Source organism: Leucoraja erinacea, chromosome 17 (genome assembly GCF_028641065.1).
Source record: "Leucoraja erinacea ecotype New England chromosome 17, Leri_hhj_1, whole genome shotgun sequence".
Taxonomy (NCBI): domain Eukaryota; kingdom Metazoa; phylum Chordata; class Chondrichthyes; order Rajiformes; family Rajidae; genus Leucoraja; species Leucoraja erinaceus.
Window position 1 is genome coordinate 43668873 of NC_073393.1, and position 14709 is coordinate 43683581.

At 43.9% G+C, this 14709-nt stretch overlaps 1 protein-coding gene across 1 annotated transcript in view; it reads left to right on the forward strand.

The window, feature by feature from the left end:
- The window catches only part of LOC129705477 (PH domain leucine-rich repeat-containing protein phosphatase 2-like), a 159437-nt gene that overhangs the window by 108153 nt on the left and 36575 nt on the right, over window positions 1–14709 (forward strand). The window contains exons 12-14 of the mRNA XM_055649067.1: window positions 1852–2007; window positions 7578–7778; window positions 12452–12614. Coding sequence (XP_055505042.1) covers window positions 1852–2007; window positions 7578–7778; window positions 12452–12614 — 520 coding nt within the window. The remainder of the gene's footprint in view (window positions 1–1851; window positions 2008–7577; window positions 7779–12451; window positions 12615–14709) is intronic.

Consider the following 14709-nt stretch of genomic DNA (forward strand, 5'->3'; position numbering starts at 1 on the left):
CCAGTCTCAAGGTCAAGGGCAGTTTATTGTTACATGTACCAATCATAATCATACTTTATTAGCCAAGTATGTTTTGCAAAATATGAGGAATACAGTCATACCAATAAAAAATAACAAGACACAAAATACATTTTACCATAAACATCCACCACAGTGACTCCTCCACATTCCTCACTGTGATGGAAGGCAAAATAAAATTCAATCTTCCCTTCTTTGTTCTCCCATGGTCGGGGGCCTCGAGCCTTCTGTTGACGGGACGATCTTGGCGCCCGTAGCCAGCGGTCGGGCCCTCCGCGTGGGGGCAAGCAAGCTCCCGCATCGGGGGGAATCCCCACGCTGGGCGATCGTACCCCAGATCAGGGTTGGTCGAACCTCCTGCAACTTTGGAGCTACCCGACATCAGTCTCTCCGAGAATGCGAGCTCCTCGATGGAGAAATCCGCAGGCTGCGGTTGCAGCATCGATCCCAGGCAAGGGATCGCAGGCTCCAATGGTAAGTCCACGGCCCCGCGGTGGGGCTCAAAGTCAGTCCCGACCAAGGCCTCCAGCTCCATGATGTTAGGCCGCAGAGCGACTGGAGATACGATCCGGAAAACAATCGCATCTCCAGCAAGGTAAGAGATTGAAAAAAAGTTTCCCCCAAATCACTCCCCCACTCACTACATAAAACAAACCAGAGAACATTAACACAAACTTTTAAAACACACTAAAATAACAAAAAAGACAAAAAGACAGACAGACCATTGGCGAGGCTGCCATTGCTGACAGCGCCAACAGGTGGAATTAAGTTACAGTGAAATATGAGTTACCACACAGCCACACTAAGTGAAAAGCAACAAGACACACAACCACATCAAAGTTAGCATAAACATCCATCACAGTGGATTCCACATTCCTCATCGTGATGGAAGGCAATAAAATTCAATCTTCTTCTTCTTGTTCTCCCGCGGTTGGGACAGTCAAACCATCCGCAGTCAGGGTGATCAAAGCCCCCGCAGCCGACGATCGAAGCCACCGTCGGGGTGATCGAAGCTCCCACGCCGGGGCGGTTGAAACTCTCCACGGCATGGAGCTCCCGAGTCGGCCTCTTCTTACCAGAGACCGCAGGCTTCACGATGTTAAAGTCCACAGGCCCCGCGTTTGGAGCACCTGTCGATCTGCAGGCAAGGCTGCCAACTCCACGGTACACATAAATGCTGGAGAAACTCAGCGGGTGCAGCAGCATCTATGGAGTGAAGGAAATAGGCAACGTTTCGGGCCGAAACCCTTCTTCAGACCACATGCCAACTCCACGGTGTTGGTTGCAGTGGGGACAGAGATACAATACCGAAAAAAATCGTATCTCCGTCGAGGCAAGAGACTGAAAAATAGTTTCCCCCAAGTCCCACCCTCCACATAAAAGAAACCAAGTAACACTAAAACATACTTTTTAACTCATTCTAAAAGTAACAAAAAGAAGAAAGGGCAGACAGACTGCTGGTGGCGACACCCGGTGTTAACAGGAAGGAAGTAGAGCACACCAATCATAGCTGGGAACAATGTAGAAATAAACGTTAGGCAAAGTTCCCACTTCTCTTTGCCAGCCAGCTGAATGAATTGAAGGCAAGATAGAAGTTGTGATTGGTGAGCATTATTGCTGTGCTCACACTAGCATATCAGCTGTGAGCATCTCCAGCAAGACACATTATGTAGGGTGCAACTGTGTAGATATGTTGACACATGAATGCAATATCTTAAAGCAGAAACGGTGGAAAATTGGATGTGATGTGACTAGTTGAGGAATAATGTAGCTGTTTGCATCCAGCGTGCAGTATCTTCAAATATATATTTTTCTCTCCATTGTGTGCCACAGGTTATTGTGCAGCTTGAGCCTGCAGAAACTGTTGGTTGGACATAACTATCTTCACAGTCTGCCAAATCAGTTGGAACACATAGCTCTAGAGGTGTTCGATGTACAACACAATCAGCTACACGAGCTTCCAGACTGCCTTTTCCTTAAGGCTTTAAAGTAAGTACATTTAAAAAATTGAAGGTTATCATATGATACAATATGATCAACTTTATTCCAACCCGGAGGGAAATTGGTCTGCCAACAGGGGAGATGCTGTAAGGGGGATTTGTGAATAAAGAATAGTATAGCAGAGTGCCGATCGGCCATGATGTCTGTGCTAAACATGATGCCAAGTACAACACTTCAACTCTGCCATTTCTCCACCATTTCAGTAGCTTAATCAATATCCCCCTGTATACTTTGACAGCCTGTCTGCTACTCCACCAACTTTGTCTACTCTGCCCAAAACGGATCCATATGCCTTCATTCCCTGCATATCTATGTGCCTATTTAAAAGTCTCTTCAGTGCTGCTATTGTATCTGCTTTCACCACCATTCTTGGCACACACAAATGTGTGCAACAAAAAAATTGTCTTGCACATCTCTTATAAAATTTCCCCCTCTGACTTAAACCTATACCCTCTAGTTTTTGACACCCACCCTTCCAAAAAGTTCTGATTATCAACAGTATCTATGCCTCTCATAATGTTATATACTTCTATTAGGTCTCCCCTCAACCTCCACACTCCAGAGAAAACAATCCAAGTTTGTCCAGCCTCTTGTTACAACTGATACACTGTAATCCAGCCAGCATTGCAGTAAACCTCATTTGCATCCTCTCATCCTTTCTGCAATAGTTGTTTTCAGTTTTACAGATACAGCGTGGAAACAGGCCCTTCGGCCCACTGGGTCCACACTGACCAGCGATCCCCGCACTATCCTATACACACTAGGGACAATATTTACATTTACCTAAACATATTAGTCCAAAAGCGACCCAACCAAGGGTTATGAGACAGCCACATGACTTGCTGATTCTTATACTGAAGGCCCCGATACATGAAGGTGATCATACCATGCATCTTCTTTAACAGCCTATCAACTTGTATTGCCACTTTCTCAAAGCTATGGACTTGGACCCATAAATCCCTCTGTACATCAATGCTGTTAATGGTCTTGCTGTTAACTGTATACATCTATCTGCCAAAATGCAACATCTCACTCTTGCTTAGTTTAAACGCCACCATTTCTCCGCCCATTTTTGTAACTCTATGTCACGCTGTTCGCAGCTCCACAAACTTTTGATGTGTGCAGTCTTACTTACAAACCCGTATACATTTACATCCAAGATGTTTAGATTGATCACAAACAACAGACGTCCCAGCATAGGTCCCTGCATTACTTCACTAGTCACATACCTATAGCTAGAATAACACCCTTCCACTACAACCCTCTTTCTACAAGGAAGCCAGTTCTGATTCAAAACAACAGTCACTACAAATCCAAGGCATCTTAGTACAATTTTGTGACACAGCATGGATACAGGCCCTTGTTCACATTAGTTCTATGTTATCCCACTTTCACAACCACTCCCTGCATGTTAAAGGCAACTTACAAAGGCAAACTAACCAGCAATACTGCACGTCTTTGGGAAGTGGGCAGAAACTGGAAACCCACGTGGTTACAAGGAGAGCATTTTATGCATCAGCCTACCATGTGGGACCATCAAATAGTCATAGAGTAACAGTCATAGTGTCATTCAGCATGGAAACAGGCTCTTTGGCCAAACTTGCCCACGTCGACCAACATGCCCCATCTACACTAGTCCCACCTGCCTGCGTTTGGCCCTCTACATCTATCCTATTCATGCACCTGTCTAAATATTTCTTATTGGCTTATTCTTCTTCCTCCCCTTCTTCTGCTTCTCCCAAACTTTCTCCCCCCCTTCACCTTCCCCCTGCACCTCGCCATCAACCACCATCACAGGTTCAGGCCGTGGGGGCCGGGGCTAACACAGCCCCGGGTCGCCAAGGCAGAACTTGCTGCCCCAGATGGGCTATCACTGCCACCCCGGATCACCGAGGCAGTGCTAGCAGCCCCAGCCTGGTCAGTAGTACCACCCCGCGCCACCGAGCCATGATGAGCCACCCCGGATGGGTCAGCAGTGCATTCCTGGGCCACTGCGCTAGAACTTCTAGCAGCGGCCCGGCGGTTATGACACTCCCTACGGAGATGTCCAAACTCACTGCACTCATGACACCGTGCCTTTCCCCAACTCCAAAACACGGTTCTGAGGAGACCCTTATACTCCACATCGAATCTCCTCTCAGCGCCTTCCTCATCTCCCACCTTCATAAAAACCCTCCTTTTGAAGCTCAAGGCCCCTTTTTTCATACGGGTCATTCCTGGGGTGCATAAGCCTAAAGAGCTTAGACCGCACATCCCCAATCTTAGACAGGTCTGGAAGAAGTTTTGCATCCCGAATACACGTGGGACAGCTCCAGGCACCCCAGCAGCTCAGCTCAAAGCGAGTCTCTCAGAGACAGTCACAGTCTTAAGATAAGCAGCAGAAGCAGATTCCTCCAGCTGAAGCAGGGAAAGTCCCCAAGTTCGTCCACAGCTGAGAGCAGCTTTTGGGAAGCTCTTTTACAGCCTTGCCAGAAGCAAAAATCCTTCTTCACATTAAGCCAGGCAGCAGCAATGTGCAAAATGATTTTAGGGCAGAGAATCGGTGCTAGAAACGTCAGAGACACCCAAATCTATCCTACCCTCGATCTCCAGGTACTCTTGGCAACCCGCCAGCCACTCCCGCGGCATTGCAGTGAATTCTCAGGAATTTCACATTAATGGAGGAATCCTTAAGCAAAGGAAAGTTTCACCAGTCCAACGATAAGTCAAACTATGAAACCTCTCAGCCTCTGTTCCTCCTCCATCGACAAAATCCTTGAAAGGCTGCTTCAAACCTTCTCATCTACTCCCAAATGTCAAATGTGGACTTATCCAATATCAACTGCTACCGATTTACTTTCCCTAGCTCCTGCCTAATAATGCTGTAATCTGCCTTACCCCAGTAACATTACCCTTAATAATGCTGTAATCTGCCTTACCCCAGTAACATTACCCTTAATAATGCTGTAATCTGCCTTACCCCAGTAACATTACCCTTAATAATGTTGTAATCTGCCTTACCCCGGTAACATTACCCTTAATAATGCTGTAATCTGCCTTACCCCAGTAACATTACCCTTAATAATGCTGTAATCTGCCTTACCCCAGTAACATTACCCCTAATAATGCTGTAATCTGCCTTACCCCAGTAACATTACCCCTAATAATGCTGTAATCTGCCTTACCCCAGTAACATTACCCCTAATAATGCTGTAATCTGCCTTACCCCAGTAACATTACCCTTAATAATGCTGTAATCTGCCTTACCCCAGTAACATTACCCTTAATAATGCTGTAATCTGCCTTACCCCGGTTTAGTACCTTCCTCCCAAGTTTCAGACATTTTTATTTACAATGATCTTGATACGTATGGAGTTATGAATCACGAGTCACCTGGCCAGGCTCGTTTCACAATACATGGTCCAGTATGCTTTTTCATCGAGACTATCCACAGGCATTTCAGGAAACCCTCTTGGATGTGCCGATCAAATTTGGCCCTATCTAAGTCATTTGCACTGAGTCAATGTGGAGGTAGATAAAGTTGTCCACTATGCTGTTGCTTTTGCATCTTTCCATTACCTATCTACACGTCGATTCCTCCATCACCTGCTGGCTATTGGGTGGCCTGTAATATAATTCCATTCAAGTGATCACGCCTTTATTTTTGAACTCTCCCCATATTGCCACAGTGAGCAAACTCTCCAGTCCTCTTTGAATGCCGCCGTGACATTCTCCCTGATTAGTTACCAACTCCTCCACTTCTTTAACCTCCTTCCCTATCAAATCTGAAATATCAAAATCCTGGAATGTGAAGCAACAGTCCTGTTCCCCTTTGCAATCAAGTCCTTGTAATGCCACCATAGTTCCAAGCACTGATCCAGACTCTTAAGTTCATCTGTTTTACCCAGGATACTGTTTGAGTTGAAATAAACACATTTCAGCCAGTCAGTTTCAAAATATTCCATAACCGCACCCTGCCTTCTTTCCTTGAGACTTACTGGAAATAGCCTCGATCATCCCATCTCCGATTTGCTGACCTTCTGCTTTGGTTCCTATATGCCGCCCATATTTAAACCTTCCCAAGTAGCTCCAGCAAACCTCCCTGTAAGGTCTGTAGACCTGAAACATCACCTATCTAAGTTCTCCTCCAGATCAGCTACTTGATCTGCTGAATTATTCCAGTCTTTTTGTCTCTACAAGAATAATGCTCCACCTCCTGTTTGGGTGTTTCTCATGTACAGGTCACCTCAGCTCCAGAGATCTCAATGGTCCAAAAATCTGACTCCCTTTCCCCTACACAAAGTCATCAGCCACTCATTTATCAGCCACTCCTTCATCTATCATGTATACCAATTTCTACTCCCCTAGTATGTGGCACTGCAGGTAATCCAGACAGTACTACCCTCGAGAGCCTGCATTTTAACCTTATTGCCTAACTCCCTACATTCACTCTGAGGTTGAATATAAGGGGGAAATATACAATTAATGGCAAAACTTGTAACAACAATGGCACCCTGGGGTGCAAGTTCATTACTCTCTGAAAGTGGTAACACAAGTATATAGAGTGATAAAGATGGATATGGTATGCTTGGTCGGGATATTGAGTATAAGGGTCAGGAAGTCATGATGCATACTTATAGGACATAGGTTAGGCCAAACTTGGAGTATTGCATGTGGTTCTGCTTGCCCCAATGCAGGAAGGATGCGTGAGCTTGGGAAACAGTGGCGAGGACCTTTACCAGAATCATAACTGGATCAGGGCACATCAGCTACAGGGAGAGAGGTTGGACAGACGTGAATTGGCTATTCTTGGAAAGCTGAAGTTAAGGGGAGACTGGTTAAAGGTTCTGAGAGACGTAGAAGGGGTAGACAGTGAGAACCTTTTTCCCATGATGGAAATATCAACTAATAAAGGGCATAGCTTTTATGGTGAGGGGGCAAAGTTTTAATGAGATGTGTGGCCGTTTTCTATTCAAAAGGTGGTGGGTACCTAGAATGCACTGCCGAAGGTGATGGTGGAACTGGTACTCTAGTGGTATTTAAGAGACTTTTGGATAGGCACATGGACGTTGTGGGTCGAATGGCCTTTTCCAGTGCAGTACTGTTCAATGTTCTATCAGTTTCCCTCTGTGTCCTGATGTCCCACCAGTCCCCAAGTCACAATCTCACCCAGGCCCTTGTGTATTAACCCAATGCCTCGATCTCCAAACCAATACCGCTGTTTCACGCCACATTCTGGAAGGACTATATCTTCCTGTATATGTTTTTTAGTCTGTGAGTGAAACTGTGAAGAGCAATCACAGTTGTAGGTTAATTGGCTTTGGTAAAAATTGTAACTTGTCCCTAGTGTGTAGGATAGCGCTAGTGTACAGCCGGTGCTGACTCGGTGGGGCAAAGGGCCCGTTTCAGTGCTGTATCTCTAAACTAAAAAAACCAGAATGACATAGAATACTTTTGCACATGGAATGCAGCAGGTCAGGAAGGCAACACACCATCACTTCTTCCACATCTACAATAATTAAAAATAAAACCTTAATGCATCATAACTCCATTGAGAACAGTATTTTTATTTCTTTTAGCTTGCGATGTCTCAATGTGTCAGCAAACAATCTGGAATCACTGCCTAATGGCAGTGATACTGAAGAGAGTCTCAGTATTCTGCAAGAGCTTTATTTAACAGGAAACAAGTTGACTGATAAGTGTGCATCAATGCTAACTGGACACCCACGCCTTCGAGTTCTCCATTTGGCATACAACCAACTTCAGTCATTCCCAGCCAGGTAACACATTCTTTCTCTTTGTGCACCCAACTGTTTAATGTTCACATAATCCTCAATTTGTACATTTTGAAACTTATGCAACCATATAAATAACATTGATTAACTTGAAGGAATGGATTGGTTTTTACCCAAATAAAAATGTCATGGGTGAACAACCTTTTTGTTCAGACCTAGGTGTTACCTATCGGGCTGCAACAGGTAATTGAAAGAAAGAAATGATTGAATATCGATAGCTTTCCAGTAACTCCAAAAGTGAATGTGTGTGTGTGTGTGTGTGTGCACCTGGATAATATGGTGGTAAGCACACGAGGAGTAAAAACAACAGAAGTGGAACAAATTATTTATTTCTCAGGCACAATTCAGTCCATTTATCAGCAAGCATTCAGGACCTTGCATGTCAGGATGAAGAGAGAGAAGCTGAATTGATGTCTGACATCAGTCCCTGTTAATTGCTAATATCAAGCCAGGTAAAGTATATGTGTAAGAAAGAATTGCAGATGCTGGTTTATTCTGAAGATAGACACAAAAAGCTAGAGTAACAGCGGGACAGGCAGCATCTCTGGAGAGAAGGAATGGGCGACGTTTCTGGTCGAGACCCTTCTTCAGACAAAAGTATTTGATGATCTATGCAGCTGAATTCCCTTCATACTGCACGCATTAAAGTACAAGGCCCTGGAATCCATCTTGCCAAATAAATTCAGCCCTTCCCAAGAAGTAATGACAGGGAGGTTTTTGCACGCATGGCCTGGATTTCAGCATCGTCTGAAGACAAATGAGTGTTTATTAATATAGAAACAAAGAACTGCAAATGCTGGCTAATGCACAAAAGGACAAAGTGCTAGAGTAACTCAGCAATTTGTGCAACATCCCTGGAGAACATGGATAGGTGACGTTTCAGGATGCAACCCTTCTTCAGACTGATTGTAGTTGGGAGAAGAAAAGTTGGAAATAATAATAATAATAATAATAATAAATTTTATTTATGGGCGCCTTTCAAGAGTCTCAAGGACACCTTACAAAAATTTAGCAGGTAGAGGAAAAACATGTAAGCGGAATGAAATAAATAGTAGAGACATGACTAGTACACAAAGTAAAGACAGAATTCAATACAAAACACAATATGAGACAATTAATGCACAAATGAAAAGGGAGGGGGACGTGGGGCTAAGGATAGGCAGAGGTGAAGAGATGGGTCTTGAGGCGGGACTGGAAGATGGTGAGGGACACGGAATTGCGGATCAGTTGGGGGAGGGAGTTCCAGAGCCTGGGAGCTGCCCTGGAGAAGGCTCTGTCCCCAAAACTGCGGAGGTTGGACTTGTGGATGGAGAGGAGACCGGCTGATGTGGATCTGAGGGACCGTGAGGGTTGGTAGGGGGAGAGGAGGTCAGTGAGATATGGGGGGGCCAGATGGTGGAGGGCTTTGTAGGTGAGGATCAGGATTTTGTAGTTGATCCGGTGGGAGATGGGAAGCCAGTGAAGTTGTTTGAGGACTGGAGTGATGTGATGCCAGAATTTGGTGTGGGTGATGAGTCGGGCGGCTGCGTTCTGGACCAGTTGCAGTCGGTTGATGTAGGTGGAGCTGATACCAAGGAGAAGTGAGTTGCAGTAGTCCAGTCGGGAGGAGATGAAGGCATGGATGAGTCTTTCAGCAGCGGGAGGTGTGAGAGAGGGTCTGAGTTTGGCGATGTTGCGGAGATGAAAGAAGGAGGTTTTAATGATATGGCGGATGTGAGGCTCAAGGGAGAGGGTGGAATCAAAGATCACGCCAAGGTTGCGGGCCTGGGGAGATGGGAAGACAGTGGTGCCGTCGATGGTGAGAGTGGGGTTATTGATTTTGCTGAGTGTGGCTTTGGAGCCTATGAGGAGGAATTCTGTCTTATCGCTGGGGAGAGAAATGGGGAGAGGTAGGACAAAGCATGGCAGGTAATAGGTCGGCATAGGTGAGGTTATTTTTTAATAGTCAGATGTTTGGAACATAGGCCAGAGATAAGAATGGAAGGAGGGTGTGAGCCAGATTTGAACAGTTGCAGATAGTAATGCCAGAGGGAGGGATGGAGAGGGGAAGGTGGTGGAAGCGGGGGTGTGGAGGGAAGAAATAGCAAGATCGAGGGGGGGGGGGGGGGGGGGGGGGGGGGAGAAGGGGGATGGTTAGTGAGGGGTTATCTCGAATTGAAGAATTCAATGGTCATACCATTCGTTTGCAAGATACCAAGTGGCATATGAGGTGCTGTTCCTCCAGTTTGCGTGTGATCTCACGCTGGCAATGGAGGTGGTCCAAGACAGAAAGGTCAGTGTGGGAATGGGAAGGGGAGTTAAAATGGTTGGTAACTGGGAGATCCAATAGGCCTTGCCGGGCCCAGCGCAAGTGGTCAGTGAATCATGTGCCTGTACTCCTAGATCTCTCTGTTCTGCAACACTCTTCAGGGCTCTACTATTTACTCACTAAGCCCTAGAGTGTAATACCTCACACATACCAGTGTAAGACCTCACACTTCTCAGAGTTAATAATACAGTGTGAATGTGTCCTGTAGAAGCACACATAAAACCTCCTGACATTATCGAGTTTACTAGTATAAAAAATGCTGATTCAAAGAATTTTAAATGGATATAGTTTGTAAACTTTATCAAATGAACAATGTCAAAGGTAGGTATTCTTTGCCCAAGGAAAAGTTACTCTACCTCCAGACCTCTCTGTGGCACACTTCTTGACTAACCACGTATATCTGTTAATTGACCTGAAAATGAGGTTCTGGCTTTAAACTTCGACAGAAAATCTGGAAAAATTTAATCTGCATGAGAAGGTAGATGGGAAGTTGTGACCAAAGATCATAGAGCAGAGCATTTGTGACCACCTCTTCTACAGCTATAGCATGAGGGAAAAACACAAATTAAGCCAGACCATGGCTCACATAAAAAGTCAGTCCTCTTGCCTGGAGACATCCATGTTTGGTGATTTGACGACCATTCACACTGCCTTACGAGAAAACTTTGAATGGGCTTATCAGCTTCCCCAGCCATACTAATGTCTGTATGTGCTGCATGTGCAATACATAACTGGCACATGGTTATCAAATGTTATCAAATTTTGAATTGTTATTGTAGTAAATTAAATATGCTAAAATAATAATATTACATGATTCATATTATGAATCAGTTAGTACCTACACCATAATTTGCTGTATTCTGTCGATAGGAGCTTTTCCTTTGGCAAATCATAAGTATTTTTTGCATTGTTCATTTGATGGTTTGCAAACTAAATCCACTTTAAATTCTTTGCATCAGCACTTCTCATACTTGTAAACACTTTATAATGTACACAGAAATTGTGGCTTCCATCCCAAGTCCATTAAATTAGATTTAAAAAAGAGAACAGCCTTAACACCGATTGCTGGGGATTACATCCCTTCTTTCAGACCAAAAACAGCAACTCATCACACCCCTCTTGTCCATGAACTAACTTTTTATCCATGAAATCAATTATAATCAATCTATTATGCCATGTGCTTTAACTTTGCTGAAAAACCTGGTATCTAAAATTTTTATATAGTCTCTGCATACCTGCATTACACTCATCTGCTTTGTCCAATCAAAACATTCTTTTAAATTGGTCAAATATGATATGCCTTATCAGTTCTTGTCTTAATCAATGCTTTAAATTGGCTTAATGCTCCTTTTTTGGAACAAGTGCATAACATTTTTAAATCTCAATACCATTTTGTTATTCAAAGAGCAGTGAATGATTATGGTCAGTGTTCCTCTAATTTCCTACCATACTCCCCTCAAATTACTCGGATGCATCCCATTCAATTCATCACCAGAGAATTCTGCAATGTACAAGGTCTCACTGAAGAGATGGGACCTGGTTTCATGGGTCAACGTAAATACAAAAATACACTGTGTTCATTGTTCAAAGCCTAATAGTCATAATCCACAGACTATTTATTTATGAGGTTAGCTGTTTATTAATGGGAAATATGTATCCACCTAAACCCTGCCTGGAGTTGTTAGTAAATGACGAGGAAGAAGATTGCACTTTATTGCCTTCCATCACAGTGAAGAATGTGGAATCCACTGTGATGGATGTTTATGTGAATGTTTATGTGGTTGTGTGTCTTGTTCCTTTTCCTTTTCACTTATTGTATGGCTGTATGGTAGCTCAAATTTCACTGTACTTTAACTGGTGAATGTGACAATAAACTGACCTTGAAATCTTGGATTGCACTTGATGTCTGATATGAACATATAATGTGACTTACCACTGCAACTGGCAAGGAAGTTATATCCATGAAGGGATTGATTGTTGTATATACTGTGGCCAGAATCTTCTCAAAGCATCAGATACATATATTTTTTGTTATTATCAGGAACTTTGTGTCCCTATCTGTTGTGAATAATGAGGTAATGAATCTGAAGAAGGGTCTCGACCGAAACGCCACCCTTTCCTTCTATGTAGAGTTGCTGCCTGTCCCGCTGCGTTACTCCAGCATTTTGTGTCTATCATCAATGTAAACCAGCATCTGCAGTTCCTTCCTACACAATGAGTTTGTTATATGGGTTGGATTCAAAGCATGATCTCATTTGTGAAACAGCAGGTTGTAAATCACGTGTAGTTTGTAATGATTTGATAATGTAATGTTCAAATCTACTAATTACTTTAACTTTTTTTCCTTCAGTAAGCTGTCGAAATTCGAGTTACTGGAAGAACTGAACCTGAGTGGGAACAAATTGAAGGCTGTTCCTACCACCATTACCAATTGCAAGCGATTGCACACACTCATTGTTCACTCCAACAGCATTGCAGTCTTCCCAGAGATCCTACACTTACCTGAGATCAAGGTGCAAAATCTGCTTTGAATGAGTCTGATAATAGTTTATCTTAGCGATGCATTCCCTTCAGTCCACCAAGACCACACCGACCATTGATCACCTGTTCACACAAGTTCTATGTTATCCTACACATTAAGGGCAATTTTACAGTGGCTAGTTATTCTACAAACCCACCCGTCTTTGGGATGTGGGGGCAAACTGGAGCACCCGGAGGAAACCCACACAGTCACAGGGAGAAAGTGCAAACTCCACACAGCTGAGGCTGTGAGCCAGCAGCTCTACCAGCTGCACCACTGTGCTGCCCATTGAGAGTGTGTTGCATGATACACTGGATTCAACTCACTGGCTATTTTTACCCCATAGCATGGTATATTTTTACAATGCCATTTTTGTTGTTGTTCCTTTCATTTTTAACTATTTTGATCTGTACTCTCAGTTTAGTTTCTTCACACAGATACTGTTTGGCTTTCTTTTTATGGTCACTTTACTTTCTGCTTTCTACATGGATCTGAAGTTTGGTTGGGAATTGGGATATTAACATAGAAACAGAAAATAGGTGTAGGAGTAGGCCATTCAGCCCTTCGAGCCTGCACTGCCATTCAATATGATCATGGCTGATCATCCAACTCGGTATCCTGTACCTGCCTTCTCTCCATACCCCCTGATCCCTTTAGCCACACGGGCCACATCTAACTCCCTCTTAAATATAGCCAATGAACTGGCCTCAACTACCTTCTGTGGCAGAGAATTCCAGAGATTCACCACTCTCTGTGTGAAAAATGTTTTCCTCATCTCGGTCCTAAAAGGTTTCCCCCTTATCCTTAAACTGTGACCCCTTGTTCTGGACTTTCCCAACATCGGGAACAATCTTCCTGCATCTAGCCTGTCCAACCCCTTAAGAATTTTGTAAGTTTCTATAAGATCCCCCCTCAATCTTCTAAATTCTAGCGAGTACAAACCAAGTCTATCCAGTCTTTCTTCATATAAAAGTCCTGACATCCCAGGAATCAGTCTGGTGAACCTTCTCTGTACTCCCTCTATGGCAAGAATGTCCTTCCTCAGATTAGTAGACCAAAACTGTACGCAATACTCCAGGTGTGGTCTCACCAAGACCCTGTACAACTGTAATAGAACCTCCCTGCTCCTATACTCAAATCCTTTTGCTATGAATGCTAACATACCATTCGCCTTCTTCACTGCCTGCTGCACCTGCATGCCTACTTTTAATGACTGGTGTACCATGACACCCAGGTCTCGTTGCATCTCCCCCTTTCCTAATCGGCCACCATTCAGATAATAGTCTACTTTCCTGTTTTTGCCACCAAAGTGGATAACCTCACATTTATCCACATTATACTGCATCTGCCATGCATTTGCCCACTCACCCAGCCTATCCAAGTCACCTTGCAGCCTCCTAGCATCCTCCTCACAGCTAACACTGCCCCCAGCTTCGTGTCATCCGCAAATTTGGAGAAGTTGCATTCAATTCCCTCGTCCAAATCGTTAATATATATCGTAAATAGCTAGGGTCCCAGCACTGAGCCTTGCAGTACCCCACTAGTCACGGCCTGCCATTGTGAAAAGGACCCGTTTACGCAACAGATGCATTTGATTTACTTCAGCTAATGTGGTCCAAAACCTTTCCAATTTGCTTATTCCAAATCAAATATTTCATTCATTTTATATAATGTACATTAGAAAAAATATGAAGGTAGACACAAAATGCTGGAGTAACTCAGCAGGACAGGCAGCATCTCAGGAGATAAGGAATGGGTGACGTTTTGGGTCGAGACCTTTCTTCAGGTTGATGTCAGGGGAGTGGGAGAGAAAGAAATATGAGGATGGGAAAACAAAAATAAGATGGGAACTTTGATTTTAATTAAACATGTTTGTAGATGTTACTTTGGCTGCAGTAACTTGAAATGTAACCATTGCCAAAGATTGAGTGGTGGTCTACACAACATTATTGATCTCTGTTAAACAGGGATGTATTTAGTTTAGTTTATAGATAGAGCATGGAAACAGGCCCTTCGGTCCACCATCCACACCGACCATCGATCGCCCGCAATGTATACCAGTTCTACATTATCCTACTCTCACATCC